Consider the following 27,944-nt stretch of genomic DNA (forward strand, 5'->3'; position numbering starts at 1 on the left):
CGCGGCGGCGGGCAGAGCCGAGCGGCGGCGTGAGGCGGCGGCGCGCTGACAGCCCGCGGCCGGGGCGGCAGGTGCCGGAGCGGGACGGAGCCCCCCGCGGCCGCCCCGCTGAGCGCCCGCTGCCCCTTCGCGTTCCCGGGCAGCGCCGAGCGGCCCGCGCGGAGAGGGTCGGGCCCTCCGCCGGAGGAGACGGTCGCCTTCGTTCCGTGGCGACGCGACGCGCGCTGCCGCCGTTCCCCCCGCCGCCCGGACCGCCGTTTCCCGTCGCCGCAGGAGGCGCGCCCCGGAGAGCCTCCCTGCTCCGGCCGCGGCGAGGGATGGCGCGGCGGGCGCTGCCCCCGCTGCCGTGACGGGGCCGCGCCGCTGCCTCACGCCTCCCCCCCGCCAGCGCCGGGCATGCCGCTGCCTGCCCGCGCCGCTGCCCGCCGCGGTCACCTGGCCCCCCCGGGCCCCGGGATGGGCCGCGGGAGCTGATCCGTCGGGGAGCCTGGGGGGAGCGACGAGGAGGATGAGCCACGTGGGAAGCCCGGTGAAAGCCTACGATTTTCTGCTGAAATTCCTGCTGGTGGGGGACAGCGACGTGGGCAAGGGGGAGATCCTGGCCAGCCTGCAGGACGGAGCCACCGAGTCGCCCTACGGGTACCACATGGGTAAGCTGCTCCCCCCGGGAGTTCCTCCCGCTGCGATGAGGTGTCTCGGCGCGCTGCTCGCCGGTTCCCCCCCGCCTATCACAAGCGCCCTGTGGCCCTCCAGGCTCTCGGGATCCGGACCCGCCGAGAGGCTCCGGCCGCGTCGGAGGAAAAGGCCATGGCCTAGGGTGCCAACTTCTGGGCTGGGAAATCAGTACAGCCGGACCGACAGATGGAAACATCTGCTTCTGCAGGTTCCCGCTGATTTATGGAGCTCCCAGCTAGTACCGGAGGAGGAAAAGGGGGCAGGCAAAGACATGCTGAATGATGTTTTGCTGTAGGTAGTTTTCAGAAAGGAGGTGGAATTGCTGTCGGCGTTTAAAATCCCGTGCAGGTGATCTCACGTCCGAGAGCGCAAGTTTAAGAGGAATGCCCTTATTTTTGGAGCTCGAGTTTAAGAGGCATGCCTTAATACACAGAACGTATTGATCAAGGTGATAGGATTTATCTTCCTAAGCGGTTATTTTCCTGTTTTCATCACTGAGTAAAGGTAAATACTAATACAAATGTTTTTCTAGTAAAGGACCTTTGTTAAACAGCAAAGGAATTTGCTGTGAAGCTGGTTTCACTGAAAGAGCTGAAAAGGAGATACTTTTTTTCTCCCTTTTTTTCACTGTCATGTTCTTAATATCAGAAGAGTGGCCCTTTAAGATCAAGGTTCATGTTTGTAGTATGTCCTTTCACTTTAAGCTTTTTAAAGGGCAAGACTGAAGAGCTTCATCCACGCCAGATACACTCTGTCTGCAGAATAGGGAGTTGTGAACATTGCAGACTGATTAAAAACTAAGCTAATGGCTCGGGGAAAAGGGGATTTCTATTTTCCTTCCCTTCCATTTTCTTCTTTTCAGTTCCCCAATCTTGTTTGCCTAGAACATACTCTAGGGGTTTTTTTTCCCTCACGCGGCATATTAAAAAGCAAATTGTCCTGTCAAATTACCCATTGCTTTAATTTACTGCCAGTATAAGTCTGTGACTAGTTAATTCACTGGAACACTTTACATTGACTTAGGATCTGTTATTACATTTTGTTCATAGCACTGATTCACAGCTAGAACTGGAGGGAGGGAGGAGAGTTCTCTGTACCATTGCTTATGAGTCAGACTGTACCTCGAAGGCATCAATGTACATTTTAAGACATTTGCATAATAGTTTTGCTGAATTACTCCTTGGGATGTTGCAGTGTGTTTACTCCTCATGCTCTTCAGGTGGTTGAAGAAAAGTGACAGAAGGCTTGGGGAGAGCGTGCCTAATCTGGCTCTGTTCTGTACACACAATCTAGTTTATATATTCTTATGGTGAAGGAGCACTTCAGTCTCCAATGTATCTTGGCGTAATTGAGAGAGAATGTTTGACCAGCTCCTGAGCTCATCAGTCTTACTTCAGACTTTTGCAAGTAAACATTGTGATTGATGCTTGTGGTTTTGCTCTTAAAAAATATTTGTGTGAATAACACTATAACTCTGTGAATAGATTTCTTGACAGCCAAGAAATACAAATATTCTTTTTGAATTATTTTGCAAGTATTTAACACACAGCTTGGAAATTCTTCATCGCTACTAATAACTTCAAAATGTGTACATACAGGGTTGTAAGTTTTATGTGCTGTTTCATGGATTGTAGTCTCTTCACCAGGATATTTATCAACCTGAACTATACGAGGTTAGGGAAATATGGTAATTCAGGACCTCACAAAGTCTGCTAGCGAAGGTCACTGTTTCAGAGACTGAAGGAAGTTCTTAGTCCCAAGAAGATGAGCATGTCTGAAGAGAGGTGTGTGAGTTATAAGAGGAGGGTAGATATAAGAGATGGCATGGTAGTAAAATTTGGAAGGAGTATAATCTGATTCTTAATTTTATGCAACTAGTGTCATAATTAAGAATTTTTGTACCTACTGAGTCTCAGTGTTTACACAATCATTGTATACTGTCTAGTCTCACGTAAAGAAGGATTCTAACTGTGAAAGTTCATAAAAAGTATTTTCTCACTCGTAAGTTTATAATGTTCTTGAATGCATCAAACTTGAAATACTTTTGAACACCGCATGTAAGATACTCAGTTTCTTTGGGGGTCTGTATCCAATATCCCTTCTCTGCCAGTATCTCCTCAGCCTTTCCTACACCATTTGAGCTTGGCTGCGTAGGATGCAGCTGTGAGGAATCTGTGCAGGCTCAGGGACTATGAAAACAGAGGCGCAAGTAGAGGGATAGAGCTAAACATCCTGTTGGTATTATGACTCATTTTGTAATTTAACTTGATTAAAAAGCTTGATGAACACTGACTTTTTCACCATTTTCAAGTCCTTAGTGAACTGCTAGGATTTACCACTTTCGTAATGCCAGCTAGGTCTCTGAATTGGAAAGAGAAAGTCTAGTGATGTGATAGTTTCTGTCAAGATGTGCCACATGTATAAGCTTTGAAATGACAAAACTTTGTTGTGGAGCTTGATGAAAGGGAATAGCTTTGAGACTACAATGGAAGAGGAGAGAGATGATGTGGTAAAAAACAAGAGCAATTGAGGAGAGGAGGAGCACTGAAGGGCCTTGAAAAGAGAACAAACAAGTTAATGGGATGAAACATGGGAATTTGGGCAGTTGTTTAAATTTGTGTATGCAAGAGAGACAGAATATGATGTTTATTGCAACAGGAAAAAGGTTACTCCCACTGCTTGAATTTTAGTAAATTGAAGGTGGGAATATGAATGTTGAGAAGTTTGGAAAGAACGGGCTACAAAGGGTGGTCAAGATGAGGGACAGATGAGGCCTTGAATAAGACCAGCTGTTCAGAGAGCTTACCAATTCTGTGGATAAAATGGAAAGAAGACCCTGAAGTTACAGGGCTGAGTTTCAGAAAAGACAGCAATGCATCAGAGCTGAAGAATTTAGAATGTAGCTTTGATATAGGGTTCTTTCTTGTGCTAAACAACAGGAGGTATCACTAAGATGCACTGCAGTGCTCTAAGAAGTAGAGAGAGATATTATTTATAAAGGAAATATAGGGAAGGACACAGTGTTGAACAGAGTGTGACCCCTCCTTTGGGAAGGAGGAGAATCTAAAGGAACCCCATGGGATATTAAGACAGGTGGAAGAAAGGCTGAGTGAGGATGGACTCATCAGCAAAGAAGGATCAAGGGCCTTTTGGGTGGTTGTTGTCTTCAGCAGCATGAAAGACAGTTAAGCAGACAAGAAGAATGAAGGTAAAATAAAACCTGGAGTTGACCAGAATGGGGGGAGTAGGAAGGGGGCGTGGAGTTGTTTTGGTTTTTTGGTGGTGTTTTTTTGGTGGTTTTTTTTTGGGGGGGGGGGGGGTTGGGGGGGGGGAAGGTAGCCATCAGATTCTTGAAGGCTTTTTGTGCAGCTATACAACTCTCTCATCTCAACTCTATGGGCTCAGACTTTAATTGTATAAACCACAAATTAATTCTTCACAGGCACTTTCTTAACTACTCAAAAATAAATCTGCCATCTTTCTCATTCCCAGGAAAATATGGCAGTCGTGTGTCTTACTGTTTTCTGTCAGTACACAAAAATTATATGAAATCTGGAGATGGGAACGAAAGCCAGCATCGTGTGATCAGTCAAGTCCCTGCAAGTTGCTGCTGGCCCACAAGCCGTGGTTTGAAAGCATTTGGCATAGTTCAGCTGTTAAGACGGAGTACAATCTCTTGGTCTCCAAATTTTTCTTAATGACCAAAGCACTCTGGGTTGGAAAGGAGAAGAAGTTTTATTAACGTAACGAAGTAAGGACTGCCATGGAAAATGCATTGGTGAACATGATTCATAGAGATAATTTAGAAAGCAGGTATCCTGGAGATGGGCAGGTAGGCAGTAAAGATAGCTGTCTGGGTAACCTGTCTTTGTAGTTCTCCCACATCTTGCTCAAAACTGAAATTACAATAGATTGGACACACTTTGTCTCTAACCTGGTAAGAAAAGCTGCACAAAAATGATCTTACAGTGAGTGCAGAACCTTTGCTTTTAACCATTTTTAGTTTCTTATGAGAATAAATTTAGAGGAAATAATTGCTTCTAGACTAGAACATAATACCATAGATGTGCTGTCACCAAGTAGACAAATATTTTGATGTTTTGCACTAGCAGATTTTTATTCAGCTGGATTCTTGTTTTGCTTTCATACTAACATATGCTTGCAGTGTGATTGCTTGACACAGGGACTGAAAGGAATGATTGTTGAAACCTGTGTACTCCTACTCCTTTTCTTGCAGGAACATCAGGTTTAAACTGACAAGTTGTCTCTCTTCTAGCGTCCTTTTCATATCCTCTTAAGTTCGTATCACAGTTATTTGTCTTCCCGTAAATTCTGTCTGTCCTGAGGTTGAGAACTTCACTGGGGTATTGGTTGTCTTATCTGAATGCTTGAAAAGATGCTGGTGTGTAACAGTTGTGGGTGTTAATAAGTGGTTGTCTTGATCACTAAGTGGTTAGAACACAGGCCTGGAGCTTGGATGCCCCAACCTCAAGCAGACCTTATGGGGAGAGCCAGAATACCCTTGTACATAGGGAGCGTGTGGACTGGGATAAGTTGTCAGCTGCTCGCATCCCAGCAGACAGACTTACAGTTCGTGGTGGCTCTTCCTGATAACTTAAGACACAGATCAAAGCCATTCTTTGGTGTAAAGCTGGTGTGAAGAGGAGGGAATGAGCCCTAACTAAAATAAGGAAACAAAAGGAAACATTGTTAACATGAGAAATGAAAATACTCAGATTTGTGAGCGGACTGTGGTTTCCTCCTCTCACTCCCAACAAGACCAAATGAACTAATGGAGATAAAAGTCTTCCCACAAAGATTTGATGTTAAGTTTCTCTGTTCTGTCTTCATAAAACTGTGGTTTTGAAAATGTTACTTTGCTGAAAGGAAGGGGAAATAAAATTGCTTTGTTTTCCTACCAGTATAATAATGAATAGGATGGGTTGCTTATCACTGACTTATTTTGAGGCCATTACATTTTCCTAAATGCAACATGATCTAAAGATTGCAATAAAAACTAATGGCAACATCATTATATTTCTGTATTTCTTTGCACATAGCAGCAGCTTTTAGGGACAATCTTCAGTCCATGCTGTTAGGATTTCTCCAGCAGAAGAGTTATTTAAAGTTGCTGAGCACCAGTGTCTATGGGTAAATATACACCTTTTGAGGTTATTTATGCTTGCCTATAAATGCACTAGGCTTTATCTCACAGCACAAGGAGAGCAAAAATTGACCACTCTTAGCTGTCACGAAGTAACTTTTCCTAAAAGGTTGAATAGGCAGGAATTTTTTTCCCCCTCGAATTTTGTTAAAATCCGGTTGTATGCCCGTTGATCTCAGTTTAAAAAGATTTAGACTGCGTTCTTGTGTGAGGAAAAACAGGTGAGATTTGATTTCATATGCCAATTTTAAGTGCCTAGAAGACATCTAGTGTCTTAACTCATTACTGTAGGCTTCCATGGCATTAATGGAAAGAAATAGTTGCTTCAAATAGGGCATCTAACCTATTTTTGGATGAGCCTGTAAAGCAGTAATAGATCCTACTCTAAATATGTTATTTATGACTGCCCCTTTAATGTGGTGTCTTACAAGAGTAATGCTTACTGCTGAAAGACAACATTAATTTAAAATTGTATTATATACTGCATGTGAAGAAAGTTCAATAAACAGAAACTGCTACCTACTCTGTACTTGCTCTTCCCCTTTCACTGTGTTTAAAATAGAAAAATGGAAATAATTTCTCCCTTTTCCACCACCTATAGCTGCATTTTGTCTCTTCCAGGTGATAGCACTGTGGAGTAGCAATTCTTCTTAATAGGCAGTCAATTATGAGAGGCGTGTGTTAGCTGAAAATGTGGATCCTGGTTTGACCTGATTGCCTTTATTCTTGCCTTACTTATGACAGATACTTTCCATCCTGTAAAAAAAAAAAAAAAAAAAAAGCTTGTGGTCTAATTCAGACCGCCTTTGTTCTTTGCTTCAATTCGTGTGCCTTTCCCCCATCCCCAAATCTCAAGTTTGGAGTCTCATGCTAAGAATTGCCTGCCTCATGAGACCAGTACATCATGTTTTCTTCTCTGATATGTGGCAGCATATTGAGTGACACCTTTTTTTACCTCTTTTTCCATATTCTTCATAAACAACGTGGTAAAGGATACTGTAGTATTTCCTGTGATGGTCAGGTCAGTCAGTCAATGTTGGGTTTTGTATTTGTTAGCTGATCTTGCATATCTGTTGAAGCAATGAATATTCACCTTGCTTGATGTAATGGAGCAATAGAAATTCTACGCCTGCTTGGCAATGTATGGTTTCTTCAAACCTTTCATAAAATTAGTTTTGGTTTATTGCACACTTTCTTCTACTTGGCCATTTTTCTTCTGTTTAATACAGCAGTAATATTTCTGTGTTTTAATATTGCAACTTAAGTGTCATGCACTTGTATCCATCTCATGGCCCAAAGTGTTACTGTCTTATAATTTCATTAAGGTCAGAAGCTAGGTCATCTTACAGTGAGGTTTTGAAACCCACTTAATCAATAGGCTTAAATTATTTCTCTTCCTAGCAGTCCTCACCCAACCATATTGGAGGGGAAAAAAATCAAAACTGTGTGCACATGCACATATTCAAACCAGATATTTGTGTACCTTGTTCTTTTCCATTAACTGGCCTTTATGTTTCTTAGCAAGGCCTACTCAACAACAACAAAAGACCAAAGAAAACACCTAAATTTTGGTCAAGCATATTATCGTACAGTTTCAGAATGAAGAAGCCTTGAAATCTTAACATCATGCAAATGATTCCTGCCTAAAACCAAGCTGCACACACTTGTCTGAATTTGATATCAGCTATTGCTACAAGTAATACTTTAGCTTGTTGTGGCAAAAGAGACTATAACAATAGCTTACTTTCTTCTTTGTCGTTCTCATGCACATTCATTCAATAGCACTATGTGCTGCCTGTCTCATTTTCCTTTGGGTTACCGGTGTCTTCCCCCCACCCACCCCCATTTTTTTCATAGATATGAGGGAGTGGGAAAGTGACGGTAAAAAACAACATTACCATGAGGCTCCCAGACAGGTGTGCAACATGAAAGACAAAGTCTAGGCTATTTTGAAAAGTGGTCAGACTTGAAAGTAATTGAGTCCTTTTAAGCTGCTTTGGCCTAACCAAAATTGTGTTTGCCTGTGCCAGGATCAAGTTTTATCCAATATGTTGGTTAAATTACATTTACATATTGCTGTAAATTTGTTTTTGTTCTGGGAGCTAAACAAGAATGGTAAATGGGATTAAGAATAGAAATTGGCTAACTTTAGAAGTTTCATTTGTATCCCATCAGCTCTTCTGAATTTTGTTTAATACAAGACTGAAAATAGGAAACTAATGCAATAGTTACACAAAATACTCAACATGGGCTAGTGTTTGTCATACTGGTTTTATTTAAGGATCATCTCAAATGTAAGACACCAAACATGTTTGGTTTGAGCTTGCTATGTTTTTTTTATCCACATCTAAATCTGTTGATATAGTGGAACACATCTGTACAAATAATTGTTCCTTTCTTTTATGTCTTGACATGTTGTAATATGGAAGTATGAACTGGGCAAGCTAAGTAGTCAAATACTCCAGTCAGAGCTGCAAGTTCATAAGTAAGTGAAGCTGTTACAGATCAAACACTGATCTATCAACATATGCTGTATACTTGATGTCCAGTCTTTCAAAAAGGTATGATAAAATCATCCGTCAGTATTGACTGTAATTTAGTACCTACTCAGGGCCAAGTCCACAAAAATATTGGTGTTCACAACAGCTGTTTATGTATCTAACTTTCCATAGATTTGAATGACAATTTAGAATGCTAATTACTATGAAGTTAGGATGTCATTTCTGCCCAGGAATAGAGGGGTTTAAAGGTCCAGAAGCCAACCTCGCTCACATCTTTACAGTAGTTTGTGGCATCTAAGAGACTTTCTTTCCTCTTTCAGCTGGGTGGGATAAACAGAAAAGTATTGTCAATGATGAGCTGTGCCGAATAACAAAGTGTGTTGAAGAACAGCTGCCTTAAGGCTTTAATGTAGTACATACCTGCTTTTTGTATAATTACATTCTTGTTTGATATGTTACTTAGACTGTTACTCTGACTGCATATTGGTAAAAGGAATATATGTGCTGTGTTCAGCTGAGACTCACTGGATCTCATCGGTGATTTTTTACAGAAGGCATGGGTTGTTTTGAACCCTAAAGGATAGAAATCTCTAAGGAAGTGGAAGTCTGGTTCATATGTTCAGACTGGCTGAACCAAATCTCTGAACTGTGCTCCAGGCAAGGTGGAATCCTCTCTAGGACAGAAAAGTAACTCTTTTCAAATTGGGGGAAGGACAGGTAGAATCTAGCAGTGAAGACACCCTTACACGCATACAGAAACATTTCTGTCAAGTCAGTAATTTTTTGCTGTTCTGTAGGCATGTAAACAGTAAAGATTAAGTATTTGGGAATCATGTTTGTTGTCAGAAGCAGGGAAAGTTATTTATTGTTCATGAGATGTAGTCTTGTGCAAAGCTGAAAGCCCATGTAACAGCTTTGCTATTTTTCTTTGTTGCGTGGGATTTGCCATTGAAGGGTGCTGATACGAAAGCACTGTGTGAAATCAACAAGTGGTGTCAGAAGATGGAGTGATTCAGCAATAGCTGGTAAGCACGAGGAAGCCAGAAGAGCGAAGGCTGTTACTCCAGAGTTATCTTGGATATTAAAATTATTTATGCAATGTTGGATTTCAAAGTAAAAACTGGTAGTTTAATATGCAGAGGTGGGGTAACTATGATGAGAATTTCTGGAATGGAGATTTCCATGCATTTTAAAAAGTAACTGACTTCTAAGTTAAGAACATAAGTGTCATCTTGAGCTCATTTAGCCTAGCACTCTTAAAAATGGTAAGAGAGATCCTATTTAGGAAGAACATGCAAACCTGGCTGCTTTCTGAGGTCTGCTTCCCTCATGTGACTGCCAGCCTTCCTAGTCCAATATTTGGAGATTGAGAATTATTTGCAGCTACTTCATTTATGAAAATGGGTAATCTGTGTGCTCTGTTTTAATTAAAAATTATAGTTGTGAATTTCTATGGCTTTTTCCAAATTTATATAAAGAAACAATTTTGCTATGCATTTCTTTTCTCTTATGCTAGAGTAAGTGGGATTCTGTGACCTCCTTTGAAACATTCAATACCGGTTAGTGTAGACACACCTCTGGACTGCTATGACTCCTCCAAAAAATGCAGCTTTAAAATAAGATGTTGCCTGATGCAAAATCAAACTATTTAGTTTCCCCCAATAAATTAGTTTTGGGTATTGGCTTCATGTTCATATAACATAAACTCCCAATGCCGTAAATGCCTGTTTTAATCATGTTTGTTAAAATATTGCATATTCTTTAAGTGTACTTCAGTACTTAAAACTCTGGAGAAATGTTTTGTAAAAATACTTTCATTCTTGGATCAGAAGAAGATAGCATATTTATTAAGAAGTTCCAGTTACTCTTAATATATGGCTAAAGTTCCATGTGTGTCCAGGTGTAAATGTAGAGGAGACTGAACATGTGACAATGTTTAAAAGTAAGCTTCAGTCCAAGAGTGACACACTTGCACTAGATGAATTGCAGCTGATCTTTCACACTTTCAAATGCAGTCCGATCACTTGTATTTAATAACCATAATTTGTTTACTGTGTGGTGTGTTCAAGGCTTATGACTCAGATTTTACCTCTTTATTTTCCCCTGGTTTTATATTAGGTATGTTGAGCACACCTTGGCAGTTAGTAACTCAGTGTTATGCTCCTGCCATTGCTCTCATTTTTCCTCTGGGCTACAACTTCATGCAAAGAGCCCTACACTGACTTTACCAGCATATGTTTCCTTGTAATCCCACATCAGCAAAGCTGAAACAGCAAAGAATGTTTATGTACTCTGGAAGAATATATTGAAGGAGCAGTCATAAGGGTATTTGAGGATTGTATGTTTAATTTGCCCATTTTCGTAAAGAATGAGCCATTATAGACGTTTGGATGAAACAGTAACTATTTAAAAAAACCCAACAGTTTAATAAAAAGAAAGAAAAAGGGGGGTAGGGGTATTTTAGTCCATAGGTTTTTGAATCAAGGTAATTAATCCCTTCAAAATTTTAGGGACAGCAATGTATTAATGTATCTCCTGTGCCCTTATACTTTGTTTGCAAGCTGACTTTATGCAGTGCCTTAAAATGGGAAATTTAAGTGCATGAAATATGAAACTGCCAGCTGGAAAACCCAGAAGAGACCCAGCAGGTCTGGCAGCCTTTTTAATACTCTCTCAAGACTAGACTGAGGAAGAGGCTCATGTAGCTGATGCACTCAATGGAATGACTGAGTCAGTATACAGAGAGTGTTGTGGTGCAAAATTTTTAACATGGATATCTGGATACATACGTTTCTTTTCTAACTGTTTTAGCAATCCCTATACACAGTGCATGATCTCAGTCAGTCAGGACTCAGTTCTTCTAATCTTTCTGTGTGTTCTTCTAATCTTTCTGTGCGTTTGCTTCGGTAAATATGCTAAGTGAAGTTTGTGTAAAGCACAACCTTGACTTTTCAAACCACTTCTGAATTAGTAGATTGTCTTTTGACTTGAACACATACTTTATCCAATAGAAGCATGATAAATGGAATTTTAAACAGGTTTGTAACCTCTAAACTTTTAAATTGATTTTCTTTTTCAGTTCTGACAAGAAACACTCCCTTTTAGAATTCTGTTAGTCTTGGAGCAAGAAGATTCTAGAGTACAAGAATACATGTGGTGTAATAATCTTTGTATAGAAATTCTAGGTTTTGTCTCCAAACAGGAGTGTAATCAGTACTGTTTGAGGCCTATAGTTTTATAGGCAGGCTCACTTATCAATCTCTACTGTATTTGTCTTCAACATCTGGAAGACAGGCTAGTTCAATGCAGAAGACTTCATGAAAAGTAATTGCATAGCTTTGAAGTGAAGAAAAGTCTGCAGTACTAACAACTTCAGTGAAGTTTGGCCACAGACTAATGAGTCACCTCTCTGGAGAAGAGAGACCTTGGGTGGGTAACCTAAGAGCAGGCTCCTGGTACCCATGAGGAGGTCATCAGGAGGACAGAGCGAGGCTTTGTGCATGGTGGGAGGGTAAGAGACAACTGGTGTAAGTTGAAGAAAGAATGGGTGAGGGGAAAAACTTTTTTACCATGAAGACAGTCAAGCTATGGAACCGGTTGCTCAGAGAGGTTATGCAGTCTCCAGACCTCACTTATATCTGATCCTTTTTTGAGCAGGAGGCTGATCTAGATGATCTTCTGAGATTGCTCCAACCTGAAATTTCCTTTGATCCTATTCACCTGAAATCAGTTTATTTTAATTTCTTGGAACACTGATACTAACTAAATGATGAATGGAACAAGAGCTTTGTATCAGTAATGTATAGTCTGCCATTCTCCTTTAAATCCTAACAAAGATTGTTCGCTAGCATTTTGTGTTAATTTTTTGTCCTGGAAAAGCAGAACAACTTTGGCAATTCTTCTGCTGAAATAGCTGGGGAAGAGGAAAAGGGAGAAGTGGAAGCATAATCCAAGCCAGACTTAATTTTCTTCATTTTTCTAATGGGAGTATATGTCCTGAAGATATCTCATGATTTTGGGAATTCCTTGAGTTAATGGTAAGGTTATCTATAATGCCCCATTTACTGCAGCATGTGTTTTACATGGAATTCTAAATTTAAGAAGTGCAGTTGGTCTTTTGTTCCTTGCTTTGGAGGTTAGTTTGAAAGCTCTTCCTCTTCAAGTATCTGTGCTTTGGGAAAGATGGCTGTATGTTTTCTGGATTATAGTTTCTAAGCCACAGTAATTTTTCAATAATGATACGAATTTTGCTGTCTGGCATCTTTAAAGCAAAATTATTGCAATTACACCTACTTGTTGTGAATTCCCACTTTGATCTTCAATTCATCATAATGACAGAATTCTTAACTTGTTCAGCTCAAGGAATTATTTCTCAAGTAATCTTTTTTCTTCTTTTAACAAGCAGTGCTTTGTGCAGTTCAAAAACAAAGCTGCCTTTTTTTTTTTTTTTTCTTTTACTACACTTGGTGACAAATACTGCTGTGACTTCTAGGAGTATTGATGGCATCCTGGAGTAGGCTTTTTGGATTGTTTTTTGTAAACGTTGGTTATATCTTGCCATTTATCGTAAGTATTACTTACAATTTAATAATACACAGGAATATGCTTATGAAACAGTTCTTATTTTTCTAATTGTTATGATATATTGATATGCTTAACTGAAAGTGGTGGTTTAATTCTTTAGAATCATTTATTTGAGAGTTGATTTAAAGCCTAGGGAAGTTTTGGAGAGGTTTGCAACTGTTCTCAGTGAGCTCTTAGGCCTATAGCTCAGAATAACGGTGGCTAGATGTTCTTGCAATTCTTCTGATGCCAAGTATTTTTGAACTGGTTTACTGCTAATGAAGTGTCAAGGCATAAAAGGTCATTGTTCTTTTTTGGAAAATATTGTAAAATGTGAAATACTGCATCTGTTTTTAATATTTTATGGTAGGTTTGAAGCTATTCTCCCTTCCAGATTCTGGCCACATTTCAAACCTAGTGTTTAAGATACAAGTAAGGGCAAGTTCTGCATGGCTGTGTCCCATTTCTTTCTTGGTTTGTAGAATTGTTAAAGATATGTAACCTGCCTTCTAGTATTTTTCTCATGCACCAGGATGATTTGACCCCCACTGTTAAGCTTTATACCATGAAGATATCCACAAGCACTGAAAATATTGGACAATCAACTATTATATAAAACTTATTCCACTTTTCTGGGGTCAGTTGTCTTAGCCTGGCCAAGCTTCCCTTCGCTGTCCTTTTCATGGATATGCAGAGCACCACGTCATAGCTGTTGCTTGGGATACATGTGTATCTCGAAGAAGATGAAACAAAGAATGATGTCTGAAGCTTTAATTGCAAGGAGTGTAAAGGTGGGATTGTGAATGGGAGGCTGCCCTTGAGAGCTGATGCTCTTTGAGAATAATGTAACTGAGTTTTTTAGGAAGATAGGATGCTTGTTAACAACATCCCTGACATATGCAAAGGAACTCATCTTGCAATCCAGCTCTTACTTATAGGAAATGATGAACAACAGCAGTGAGAAAATGGTATCGTAGAAGAATATATATATTTTTTTTCCTCCTGTACTTGTAATAGAGGTTAATTCTAAATCAGATTCACTAGGTGCTAGGTTATGGTTATCTCTACTTTGATATTAAAAGTTTGGACTAAAAGTTGAGGGCAATTCTTTTATAATATGCAAATCTTAAGTAGAAAAGAGCTGGTTTAAAATACTGTTGCTGTTTGATAACAATGACTATAAACTGGGAACTGCTCGATGTTACATTTTTTATGTTGAGTTCTGTTGCAAATTGTTTGGAGAGTCAAGCAGGGAAATCGTAAAGCTAATGTTTGTTATCTTCTGCCAAGAGTGTGTTCCTTTCCCAGTGTAGGGAACTGAGTGATCCATATTCACTCTTAAATCATAATCTGATGTTATTGGCTTTAAATAACTATTAAAAAAACCTTTGGCTAATAAGTGCTACCAGTCAATAACAATCCTATCTCAATCCATCTCCAGAGCTGTCAGTAGTTTTGGAGATCTTTTCTTTTAACGTGAATTTTCTAGTCAGAAGTGTGAAGTGCAGTGTTGTGCATGAGCAGTTGGATCTAGATGCAGGAGAATATTGATCTGCAAGGTACCTGAGGTGTTCTGTGACCACTGATCACCCCAGACTCCTTGTTTCACTTGATTCTTTCAAATGTGGAAAAAGGGGTTGAGAAAAAACCACCTCACCTAGAAGATTGCTGGGATTGATATATTAAGCCCTTCCCAGTTTATTTCAAATTTATTAATAAAATGTGCTGAAACAAAGGAAGAACTTTTTTTTTGTCAGCAATGCTAATAATAACATTCCCTTTTCCTGCAGTGCTACTATTTATAAACAATAACATGTTTCTATATAGCAGCTTTCATCTGAGGATGTTAGCTGCAACTTGTAGTAAACATTTGAGTTTACTGTATGACTCTGATATCCTTTTCTTTTGGAGTGGAAGAAAGGAAATGATGAACTGAAGTTCCTGATTCTTCCTGACCTGTGGGATGGGAACAGTTCCCTTCCTTCTTGTAAAATAAATTTCTAAGGCCTTAGATTGTAAAGAGGCTATTTTATTGTTGACAAGTAAATGTTAAGACAGAAGACAATGAAATATGATCTCTGGATCTTTATTTCCTTTCCTCTTAATGTGAATGGAAAGGGATCGTTCACTAGTTTTGGTTAAAAGTTGATTATTAGCTGATGTCAAATGTTTTTTTCTTCTTTCCAAACAGTCGTCTGCCTTGAATGTTTAGTTTTTATTTAGCCATCTTAGCAGAAATACTGCAAGCTAAGGCATGATTAAAAAACCCATGTACTTAACAAGTTGTTTGCATGTTCTTTTGGGGGAGGATGTGAATTTAATATGCAAAGCCTTGGCTTGTTTACTTACTAACGCTGATAGTAAGAGGATGAACAGAAACTTATTCAGTTACTGCCTCTGTAAATTAGCAGCCTGACTAATTAATTTTGTGGGGCTTATATAGGTTTTGGAGTTTCAGTTGTTAATTTTGTTTTCAGATTAGTATTGGAAGTATGCCATAAAGTTGTGTCAAACTTCTTACTCCCATACCATTTGCTTTGGTTCTAAGGGTAACAGTCTGGACTAGAGCCAACTAGAAGTGCTTGGAGATCTTGAGATTTTAACCTGGTGCCCTAAAAATGTTGTAACTATGAAAAGCTTCTCTGTAATTGTTAAAGAGCACTTTCATTTTTTTAAGGGTAGATTTCTTGTAAACTTAATTCCTTTATACATTCAAAGGAAAACAAGTGTAGTGAAGGATAGATTGTGATGTTGGCATGTGTCTGTGACCATAAACAAAGCTAAATATAAAGCTGAGATTTCTGATACAATAGCTGCTTTTGGAAAATTGTCACATCATTGAAATGAGTGAATTATTTGTGAGACTTTAATTGTGGTTTATGGCTTGATTAATGAGGTGAAGAATACAGTCTAGATCTAAAATTTTAGTGTCTCTATTTCAATCTGAATAGGCAATCTGTGCTTTTCAAACAGATGGCTTTTATTGCAGTAACTAACTGTGATGGAAAGGACCAGAATTTGGAAAGTGACGATTATTGTAAAACGGCAAGCAGCAGGCAAATATGACTGTCACATAACCTGATCTTCGCGCTTACATATCAAAAGATATAGTCCAGTTTTATTGCAAAGAGTTTATATCTTTGCAGCATGATATTGAAAACATGGGGCTTAGTTTTTAAAGCTTGGTTGAATTTTGAATCAAAAGCATGCTGTAGGTCCATTTGCTGTGAACAATAAATGAATGGAATTGGAAGTTGGGCCACTTGTCAAATATACTTGAAACAGTTACAAAGGTGTTCTGAAGAGAAATGTTACATCTTAATTTTAGTGTGTATATGAAAAGGTAGATAGCTGAAGAAGGTTAAAGTGGGAAGTGATGGGACCACTGAATTCTCATTGTGCCTATGAGAAAATGGTTTTAAGCACTCTCTGAAACCTAAACCTGTGTTTTTGAAGTGCAGTCAATGGTCTTTGAACTTGAAGGATGTTTTCAATGGACTTAGTTAAACACAGGCCCAGAATCCTGCTGAATATATACATTTATTTGTAGACACTTAATTTTTGGCATAGAAACAATGGGAAGGAGACATTAGTGTGTGTTTGAGATAACTATTATTGAATGGTTAATTTGGACAAACTGATGGAGTGAATAATTGCTGGAGGTGTTTAACGCTGCAATCTCTGGAAGGTGGTCAGGCTATGGAGACAGGTAGTTGGAATAGTGGTGGTATTATTATATTTATTTTTTATTTTGAAGTAGTTAGACTCTGTTTTAATTTAATCCGAAAGCTGCTAATCTGATGTCAATTCTCTACAAGGAACAACATGCCTTAAACTTTAAAGAAAGGACACACCAAGAGGAATAAGTAAAACCAATGAAACCAGTACTTGTAGTATTTATTAGCTAAAACGTAACAGAGCACCAGGTTCAAAGATGCAGTCCTGTACTCTGTACCTTCTCAGGTATAAAAAGGGTTGTTTTCTCAGACAAACGTGCTACTCAATAAAATCTTTCAGTGCCGAATTGGTAAAGCACAGCTCTGAAGAATCTAGTCTTAAAGTTATTGGGTTTTTTCCCGTTTTTCTTTCTCCTCTCTCCTATAACTTATCAAAGTTGAAACACAGATCCAAAGCAAATGCAGAACAAGCTCCAACCATTAAAATATTAGGCTAACATCCAACTCCTATGAAAAATTTTGAGGGACAAATCTGGATTTAACTCTGTGTCATATTATCAAGATACGACCAGTGGTTGGTCTCTAGTCTATTGCTTCAGATTACATTCAAGTGAGTCAGTGTGTTTTTTCACTGCTGCAAAGCTAAACAACTGGCTGTTAGTCACACTGTAGATCACTGAATCTCAATTATTAAACCAAAAAGATTTTTGGTGTAAATAATGTTGCCTTTGGTGGAGCACAAAATGAGCAACTGAAGGATTCTGCCCTAAAGAGACCATCACAAACCCCAGAAACCTTCATACACTGCTATAAGCTTCAAGAGAAGCAGAAATTCACAGGAAGCCTTAAAATAATCAGCGTTGACATGAATGCAGTGTGTTTAATGAAGCAGAAGTGATAGCGTGGTAATGGCTGCAAAACATTGATGCAGAGAGGATGGCTTCCTATTTACTGCAGTTGTTACAAAAGTGGTGAATGGTTTTTGGGGAATCCTACCACATTGCTGGGTTCAATAATACTTCTTTCAGTTTTCTATCTGTTGATTTTGTTGTTCTCAAACACAAAATTTATTACAAATCAATTAGATTTAAGCAATCCAAACCCTTCAGCAAGGCTAGTGACTTGTTTCAGGTTCTTTAATCTCAATTTGTGGCTTTAGAAAAATAATTTTTGTTAAAAACAACCCATATGAAAGTATTAAGCACAAGAGGTTTTTCTGCTTTACTTCAAAGTTGAATTTCTTTGATTTAGCAGCCTTTTGCTTCCCTTCCTTGTATAGAGATACAATTTAGTTGCATATCCAAACAAAGCTATTCTGTCTTACTAAATGAGTAAATAATGTTCTGGAAGGACATTTGATTTCTACAACAGCACAATCCACATCTGTTGGTCTCATTGTTACGGTTTCATGCTGTTCCTGATGATTCATGGCAAAAGGCTTTTTGTTTTGATTCTTAATCAATGGCAAATGCTAATTGCAGAGATGTTCAGGTTATATTATCAACTGCTTCTATCTGTATAACAGCTGAAGAATAAGGAAGTTTCTGAATCCATCTCTTCTTCAAAAATCTTTTGAGAAACCCATAAGATTCTTTCATAAACAGCAGCTGGTAATAGTATGTTTTTCAGACTCGTTTTGTGTATGTCATATAAAAAAAAAAATTAATATTTTGCATTATGTGTGTGGCTGAATATCAGCAACTTGCAGTAGTTTATGGTCTCTGATGCAAAGCACAGTGCCAGGTTTATTTAGCTGTGTATCCTCTAACTACACAATACTAATTTTCTATGCTTGGTATGTCTTTTAACAGAATGATGGATGTCCGTTCATTGTGTAGGATGTGTCAGTGTTTGCTAAACATGGTCTGTACCTCTTCATTAACTTTGGATAAACTAGTGGAGGTATTTTACCCTGCGGGAGATATCAGTGGTAGCACAGGATGCTGGAATGATATATATAGTGTTATGCAGGATTTGTTCTACGTGCTTTATGTTTTCAAGCATTTCTGAAATTTGTTCTTTCAGTGCACAAACATTTTCAATGTCCTAGTCCCGTCAGTGTCCCAAGACTTTGTCTATAGGTTTGGAGGGGGGTGGGGGGTGTATTTATTTATTTATTTATTTTTAATTTGTGGTTTGTAGATTTGACTTATTTCCTAATACTGCTGGAGAACTGGAACACTTTGGCCGATTAATGAAAATAGTCTCCCAAAACTGGTGGTAATACATTGGGGTGGGGTTCTGTCTGTGTGTCTTTCCAAATGTACAGATAAGAGCCTGAATTGTAAGGCAGAATATGCTTCAGTTCACACTTCTGCAGTGAGCTAAAAGCTTGAAATGCCTATTATTGCTATCCCTGGCCTTTCAGTTCAGTGCTTATCTGGGAACTGTGAAGTTGGCATGGCACGGTACCAGTCTCTGACTTGAGTTGGAGCTATCAGAAGAATTTAGCTCCATCTCTTTGCTGCCAGACTAGAAGGAGCTGTGTCGAGAGATTTCTTCATAATATACTCCTACTTGACAGTAGGATGTATTCATCCGTTTGTAAAAGTGGGAGTAGCGAACCTGTATGTTGATGTGACTCAGGCGAACTATCCATCAGGCAAAAGAAATGAAGTGGCATCTTTGAAATATTGTTTCCTAATAACATGTGACTTACCATCACAGTGCCTCTATCTTCCTGATCTTCTTTCTTACTTGATCTTCTTCTTAAGCTTGCTTTCTACCATCTCTCTGGTCATTGCTAGCTTCTTCCTTACCAGGATCTTGGTAACAGGCAAGTCTTCTTGGCTTCTCATTCTTAAGAAATGCCCTTGCTCTCGGAACTGCGAATACCCATTTCTGTAGGGCTATGGCAAGGTGCCTTAATGGTCCTCTGTTGTTGTTGGCTTTCAAATTGGGCAGGTGTTTAGTAGTTGCTACTGCTGCCAGAAATGACATAAACCATGTAACAAGTCAAATCAATTCATAGATAAAAATATTTTTAATTAATAGTACTGCAGTGCAACTATCCTTCAAAAACTGTTGGTTTTAAATCTCTTTCAACTTATAAAGTTTAAAGCTGGTTTAACTCTACTAATAATATCAACAAATACCATAGAGAAACAAAAACAATTTGCTGATATTACTATGAAAGTTTTCGACGACTAGCTATTTTATCTACAAATGTAAATTTTGGCACGCAAGAAGCCAGGAAATTAGAGAAATTAGGTTATTCATACTAGAGATAAAGAACTTGTTTCACTATATGCTTTAGTATCTATGTTACAACAGGTATCCTACAAAAAAAAAAAAAGGAATTGATGCTATTGTGCTGTGTAATAAAAGCATTTGGAGTCCCCCAGTGCCTGTTCTGGAGGAAAAATTGGTGATAGTTGTGTACAAATGAGTTGTCTTGAGACTAAAACCTGGAGACAGCTGCATTGGGTAATGGTGCGCTGATGTCTGGGCAAGAAATTGTCCTGATTTGTAACTAGGAGAACATTTCCTGGGGTAGCGCATCCATACGTCCTTTTAAAGAGTAGTGTCTTGTGATTATAACTTAGTGAATTCAAGTTTCTAGTTGTTTTCATAAAATCGGCTCAAATTTTGTTTGCCTCAGATAGCACCTTACATGTGACAAATGCCATTTGAGCAGTTTAGTGTGGTACAAATTTTAGAAGCACAAATGAAGTATCTCTTTGCTTATGGCTACAGGCGGAGCTGACTCAGCTGACAACAGTTACCTTGCAATAACTTCTGTTTGGTAATTTAACATCTGTTCTTTATTCCAGACCTAGTCTTACAAACTCCTTTCCTTGTGGAAAAAGGAGGTGGGTTTCTTTTCGGTGTCTGCTTATTTAAGCTAGAGGGTTTTAAACCTAATTTTTGTTTACAAAAATGGAGGTAACTGACTACTGGTGGCTGCTTTAGTGACCTCTTTGTGATAACTGGTAGCAGCGCTTAGCAATACTCTACTGGAGGAGCAACAGGAAGTCCATTTTGTGAACTTGCTCACAAAACGTGTTTTCAGGCAAAGAGAGCAAATCTCCTGCGTGCTACGTGTCTCCCCAGAGTTGTGCTTGCAGTTGAGACAGATTTTCATTTGTTGTTTATGTGCCGTGCTATGCTATACTTTTTCTTTGAGACAGTGATATAGGTAATTGATACATGTTTTTATTAAACTTTCAAACTTCTCTTTCCCCCTTAAATCCAGAAGAAAAAAAAAGTTATTGGTAAGCATTTGTTATGTTCATCAATACAAACATTGATATATAGATTAACTTTTTTGTTCTGGATGTTGATGCCACCCATAGTAATGAACCTTACACTTACAGGATCATCTTCAGCACTGTCATCCATGTTCCTCTGATAAATATGTGCTGAAATCTTAAGTAGTAATTAGGGCACACTTCCGCATGCATTTGTTTTTCTATGTCAATGTGTTTTTCTTATGCCCTTATTTTGCTTAGGCCCAGAAAACAAAGCATGTCTCTCTTCTTCAAGGTACAAGTCTCATTGCATTTCAGTACATTTTTCAGAGCTAGTTGCCATGCTTTTTAAACTTCATTTGGAGGACTGTATGAATAAATGTTCAGTTCAAGAAGTAAACTATGACACAGCAAAGAAAACATGAGAAAAACACATTTACCAGTGAAACTGTGTTGCTTGGCTGCACAGTGTGAATACTGAATGCACACTTTTAAAATAACATTTAATAAAATAAAAGCCTCTTTCTTTTAATGTTTATAATTTTGCAGTTTGTGGGTGCAATACTGAAGCACAGTGTTCATAGGCCGTTGACCCTAGCATCGTGGTGGATATTTTCAGGTGTCAACTGCAGCTACACAACTGTTTCTGATTAGTTTTACCTAATCTAATTGAAACTACACCCATTTTGCCTAAGAAAACAGTTATGCTAGACTTGAGCTTATTTTTACTTAGTTTAATTGCTTCCTGGGACATGTCAGGTTAGCAGTAACAAGGTAATATTGTGTAGCACTGAAGGTTGTTTGCAAAGACTACAAAATGTACAATAAAGATGTGAGCTATGTTATATATGTGCGTGTGTATACATGTATACTTCCCTTAAACACTGCAGTACTTCTTCAGCTCGTCTTAAAGAGATATTGTAGCTCAACCACAAGGCCTGGACATGTTATGGGAAGGACTAAATGGAACCTGCCTGCGTTCTGTTGGACGCTAACTGCATAGGTCTTTTGGGCAGAGAAGGTTCTTGTCAATGGGAAAGGCTGGAAGACAAAAGGCAAGCCACTTCTTGCACCATCTGCTGCTTTTATATAAAAGGGGGATGTGTATCTGCTATAAGAACTGTCTGTGAGTCAGAGCTGATAAGGAAGGAAGAAATAATAGAGGCCGTAAAGCTAGGGAATAGAAGAAGAGTACAGCCTTTAGTCTGCAAAGGATGTATGAGGGAAAAGGCAAAAAGCTAGTTCTACCTTCTTCTGTTGAAGAGGTAAGACTCTTTAAGCATATATGTTGTCATGATCATGAATAAAACAGACCATTTATCAACCTGAAGGGAGCCTGAGACATGTGCTCTGAATGGACCAAGCTTAAGTAATATGAAAGGTCTTTGTAACTTTATGGTTGTTCTTATCCATGTGGACTTCATAGGTACTAATGACAAATACCTTTTTTTAAGGTCAGCTTCTTTGAAATCTGTAACTGTCTGTGTGTATATTGTACCCCTGCAAGCTGCTCTAAGATTTGCATGACTGTCTCCCCTACAGGTATAGATTATAAGACTACAACGATTCTTCTGGATGGCCGACGAATCAAGCTACAGCTCTGGTAAGTGTGTGCTCCACCTTTCCTCATAATTTATATTTCAAAGACACAAGAATGCAACTCTTCAGGGCAGGAGTTCTCCCTTATGCTTCAGAAATTTAGTCAGCTGAAGAAGAGTGAGCCAGGCAGCTAGCCCTTTGAGTAACTCGCACTTTCTCTTTACCTCCATTTTGCATCTATTTCATGTAAAATGAGGGACCCTACAGTTTCTGTACATCAGAAATGCATAGCAAATGCAGAAGAAAGGCACAAAAGACTACAAGTGCCTTCAAGATAGATTCAAAGCGCCTTCAAAGATGATAAAATATACTGGTAATGAGAACCATGAAAGTACCTTAGAAAGCATACAGTGATTGTATAGCAACATCCCTTTGCTCAGTGTATTAGTAGTAATGGTCAACTAAATAACCACAATATTATTAAAAAAAAAAAAGTTGTCTTATTGCTCATATAATTTAATTAATATGCAATCTGATGTGATTTGATCTTTACAAAAACGTGTCAAGAACAAATAAAATTATTTTACAACAAATGTTTTCCCTGTAGGGTCAAATATTTGGTCTGTCAGAGTCTTTTTGTGTTAAGGTTGTTTAAGATGGCTCGAGAAGAGCTCTTATGCATTAGTAACTGCTACTGCATGAGCAATGGAAGAAGAGCTGGTACTGATCAGTACAGATGAGTTAATCTAGCTGAACTCTTAACATAGGAGACCACCTACTTTTAAAATTATATATAATTTATTTCATTTAGGGATACATCGGGGCAAGGGAGATTCTGCACCATATTTCAGTCTTATTAATGTTGATTAACATCTCTTAATGTTGTTAAGATGGCCATCTTCTGGTTCATTTAGAAATACTCAGCAAGTGGTGCAACTTGAAAAATGCAGCAACATTACTGCCTCTTAAATACATTGTTTTTCTCTTTCCCTAAACTCATGGCATAAAAGAAGAAGGAAGGTCAGTGCAGGCCAAGAAATAGATGGAGGGTGATTTTTGAGGAACCATAATCTAGATAAATTAGAGAGACAGGTTCCAGGAACAAGCAGTGTTCAGATAGAGAATTGGAGGTGAAAATGAATTATTATGATTATATCCTTTTCCTTCTAGGAAGAGACAATCCTGTGCTATTTCCATTTTTTAAATTAATTTTGGTGTTTATTTTTGTTTGAAACTTTTTAAATTACTGGACTTAAAAGCCTGTGTGACAAAGCTAAGTTATTTTAAATTTATCTTTCACTGGGTTTTTTTGCCTTTATGATTTTCAAAATAATGTTTCAATTGTTAAATGCAGTGATGGTTAATAGTACTCTGCCGTATGGTATCTTCATTACTTGATATTTTGTTCACCTATTTTCTTTTTCATCTTGTGTCTTCCACTTTATATAGCTTAGCAAAAATACCACATAAAGCTTATCTGAGAAGCAGCCAGGAAGGAGATGTTTTAATTCTTTTTGTGAAGGGCAAGGATGTTCTTTGGACTCCTTAAAATAACAGATTGGAGATGTTTCTACAGTTAACCATATAACCATATATGGAAATATCTGCCTTGCATTTGAAGATGTGTAATCTACCTCAAAAAGTCTTCATGGAATTTTGCTTCTTATCACATTCTTCACTATAAATTAGATTTTTGCTTCCAAGCACTTTATGCAGTGATTTTTATTGTTCTTGTTGTTGTGCACATGCTTTTCCAAAAACCAGTGCTGTCTATGACTCTGTAGGGATGCCTTCATCATACTAGACTCATGATGAACTATTGCTGCTGTAATTAAGAATTTACTTTACTGTTTTTCCATTAGTTTCCTTGGTGATAGCTATTGTTTCCTCCCACTTTTCTTTTGCTGGGAAAACAGAATCTTTCTTCAAGCTGAACTAAATGTAAAGTCTAGCAGCATATGTACACTTGAGTAGTAGCCTTTGTTTTCCAAGGGCAATCGCAAGAGTAAAGTTTGAAGTTCTTGTCCTCTTATCCTGAGAAATCTGAGAAATGTAGAGGAAAGGGCAGAATGCCAGTGGAGAAAAACTGCTGAGAGCAAGAAGAGCTCTTATGCATTAGTAACTGCTACTGCATGAGCAATGGAAGAAGAGCTGGTACTGATCAGTACAGATGAGTTAATCTAGCTGAACTCTTAACATAGGAGACCACCTACTTTTAAAATTATATATAATTTATTTCATTTAGGGATACATCGGGGCAAGGGAGATTCTGCACCATATTTCGGTCTTATTCAAGAGGTGCTCAGGTAAGCACAGTACAACTTTCTCAGTGATGAATAATGGTTGTTGGATGAATGAAAGCAGTTAGCAAACCATGTGATGGCTTCTATAGCTCACTTGTAGTTTGCATGCAGATTCAGTAATAGTCTGAAGATATCATGAAACATGGGAAAAAACAAGGGGCAGGATTTTGTTTTGCGGAGGGGAAATCCATGAGATTGAAGTTGAATCAGGGTAAAATATGATATACATTATGCCTTCTTGTTGGTTACCTCAATAACTTAAGCATGTTATCTTACTTTGATCATGTGAAGGCTATGCTAATACTATTTTTTAAAACTGTGTGCCAAGTGAGAGAAATTGATAACGTAAAACTGTTAAGAGTAATGTGAAAAATACAAACATAGTCTAAAATGTGATGAAATGTAATGACTTATAAGGAAATGACCTTAAAAAAAAAAAAAGACCCACTAAAAGTCACTACAGCTTCAGACTTTAAAGTATCGCTGTAATTCATGACATGTGTTGGTTCTGATGAGTTGCGTCTGTTATGTTCCAGAATTGCACAGAGCATTGAATCTTCAAGCTACCAAATATGACCAAAAATATTGATTTGCTATGACTTGTGATGTGTGTATGATTAACCAAAGTTGTCCACTATAAAAAGAAATACTTACCAATACATTAGACCCTAAAACTAAGTCAGGGTTTCTGCCCCTTAGCTGATCTGTAATCTACAAAGAGAGATGGGGCTTGGTTTCACAGAATGCTGAAGTTCTGCTCCATTGAGAAGTTGCTCAGCATCTTAGAAGATTATTTCAGAACTAGAGAATTTACAGATCGTATTCTCTGTTATGCTTCTGTTAAACTTAGAATTTTTTTATTTTTTTTTAATACAGGGAGTAATACTAGTGTACGATATTACAAATCGTTGGTCATTTGATGGAATCAATAGATGGATAAAGGAAATAGATGAGGTAAGGTACAATCCCAGAGTGTCACTAGTCTGTACCAGATGACTAAGACCGACTGCTTATGATATTTTCTACTGTTTCTACTGGCATTTGCAGGCAGTGCTTACTACAGTTATCCAAGATGCCAAGTTTACAATTTTCTTTTTAAGTTTGTAATTCTAGAAAGTTGGAAACATATCAGCTAAAGTGTCTGATTTCCTTAAAGGTGTTGACGGAGAACATATGGAGGGCAAAGATTTCATATTGTAGTCCCACTCTTGCTATAGATTTATCATGTCATCTGTGCAAGCCTGTCTTCTCTGAGGAAGGGATGTCTTCTCCTGAGGAAGGGAGAATCATAGAATAATTTAAGCTGGAAGGGACCTCTGGAGATCATCTGGTCCAACCTGGCGCTTAGTCTTTAAATCTTGAAAAAGCTTTTGTTTGTTTTAATTGAGGGAAGGGGGAAATGGAAGACAAGCTATTAATTTTTTATTGCTTCTCTTTGCTCAGCATGCTCCTGGTGTACCAAAAATCCTGGTTGGAAATCGCCTTCACTTAGCCTTCAAGCGCCAAGTGTCTACTGAACAAGCACAAGCCTATGCTGAGAGGCTGGGCATGACTTTTTTTGAAGTCAGTCCACTTTGTAATTTCAATATTACAGAGTCCTTTACTGAGCTAGCAAGAATAGTATTGATGAGACATGGAATGGACAGGCTCTGGAGGCCGAACAAGGGTAAGCGATGAACACTGAAAATGTGTAAATTTAGTTCTAGCTAAGGTTTATGGTTCATTACTATAAGATAATTTTCAGAAACTTTAACCCTGATGGAAAAACATCAAAAAGGAAGGAATCCTGTACAATTTGCTTTCTAAACAGAAAATATGTATCTACAGGCATAACCTGTTCTGCTTTTGTAGGCAATAACATATCTTTCCTAGAACTTACATGCTTAGTCATCTAAGTATCGAGACATAAATAGGAAGCTGAAGCAGCAGATATTTTGGATAATGTATGTGTGGGAAAGGGTGTGGGAGGAGAAATGAGAATTCGTCCTGGAAGTACAGAGTGCATGCAGAGTGCTGGGTATGCTACTAACATGTGGCTGACAAAAGCATGCTATTATAATGCAAGTTTTATGTCTGTTTTTAAGTACTGAGTCTGCAAGACCTTTGTTGCCGTGCCATAGTTTCCTGTACCCCTGTGCATCTTGTTGACAAGCTCCCTCTCCCTGTTGCCTTAAGAAGCCATCTCAAATCTTTCTCCATGGCAAATGGCCTTAATGCCAGGATGATGCATGGACGCTCATACTCCCTCACATCCAGCAACATCAATAAAAGGAACAGCTTAAAGAAAGCTAAAATTATCCGTCCACCACAGAGCCCACCAAAAAACTGTACAAGAAACAGCTGTAAAATTTCTTAAGCTCTCTGTGCAAGAGGAACCTGGATGGAATCCCCTCATGTGAGGCGTTGAACGCAAGGACTCTTTGTTTAATGGTTGAGCACATTCTATGTATGTATCACACTACATAGACAAAATTAAGAAAAATAAGTCTTATTTTAGAGCTTGCTCACTACAGTAATGCTGCTTTGGAATGAATGACATGTTCAGTGCAACTGAAAGGATGTGACATTTTGCTGTTGGATTTTCATACTGCATTTTAGTTTCTGATGTGCATGATGCCATTGTTTTGACTAGTAGGTGTGTTTTCATATAGGGGATAACTATCATTATATTCAGTTCTTAATTCCATGAAATCTGGAAAGTGGCTTACTGTGTAATTGTATAAAATCCTGTCTTTTTGCAAGCTATTCAAAAATATAAAAATGAGTCATCGGTTTGCATATTCAGGCAGAGGTTTTAAAAATGCAATGTATCGTATACATTGTTAAGTTCTACAAATAGTGTGACAAATTCTAGTAATACTGCAATTGTGCTTTTGGATTTTTTTTTTTAAAGCTTCCTTGATAACTTTGAGGCACTCACTTAACTAAGCTAAAAATGTATATATAATTATTATGCACATACACAACAAGGTTTTGTCCCATTAGTGTATGTAATAGATTTGATAAAGTTTTTGGTATGTTATTTAATACTTTGGGGAATTAATTTGTGGTTTAAATACTTATTTTTCTGTAAAAAAAAAAAAAAATACATTTTATACCACTCTACAAGAAAGTTCTAGGAGGAAAATGCCAAAGACACTGTGGTAAAAGGAACATGACTTGAAGAGCTGCTTTATAAAGAAAGGAAACTATTTAAAAAATAAATAAATGTTTCTGGAAAACAAATCCTATTATGCTTTCTTTAACTGGTGAAGGTTGTCTTTGTCTTCCTTTAGAAGAATTTGAAGAACAATATACCTGAACTAGAATATCAGGAATGTGAATTCATCCTA

At 38.3% G+C, this 27,944-nt stretch overlaps 1 protein-coding gene across 1 annotated transcript; it reads left to right on the forward strand.

The window, feature by feature from the left end:
* Positions 1–234: 234 nt before the first annotated feature.
* Positions 235–27,837, forward strand: RAB40B (RAB40B, member RAS oncogene family). The gene is made up of 6 exons (XM_049812721.1): positions 235–650; positions 22,313–22,373; positions 24,555–24,615; positions 25,489–25,566; positions 26,056–26,278; positions 26,697–27,837. The coding sequence occupies exons 1-6, from the start codon at positions 509–511 to the stop codon at positions 26,966–26,968; spliced, it is 837 nt and encodes a 278-aa protein (XP_049668678.1). The 5' UTR covers positions 235–508; the 3' UTR covers positions 26,969–27,837.
* Positions 27,838–27,944: the final 107 nt, after the last annotated feature.

The sequence above is a fragment of the Accipiter gentilis genome, chromosome 10 (genome assembly GCF_929443795.1).
Source record: "Accipiter gentilis chromosome 10, bAccGen1.1, whole genome shotgun sequence".
NCBI lineage: Eukaryota > Metazoa > Chordata > Aves > Accipitriformes > Accipitridae > Astur > Astur gentilis.

What these genes read in the sequence shown, in the direction of transcription:
- RAB40B (XM_049812721.1), top strand. Translation starts at nt 509, where the DNA reads ATGAGCCACGTGGGAAGCCCGGTGAAAGCCTACGATTTTCTGCTGAAA. An exon ending in CGAATCAAGCTACAGCTCTG is followed by an intron (nt 22,374 to 24,554) that starts GTAAGTGTGTGC and finishes TATTTCATTTAG; the next exon opens with GGATACATCGGGGCAAGGGA. An exon ending in GGATAAAGGAAATAGATGAG is followed by an intron (nt 25,567 to 26,055) that starts GTAAGGTACAAT and finishes CTCTTTGCTCAG; the next exon opens with CATGCTCCTGGTGTACCAAA.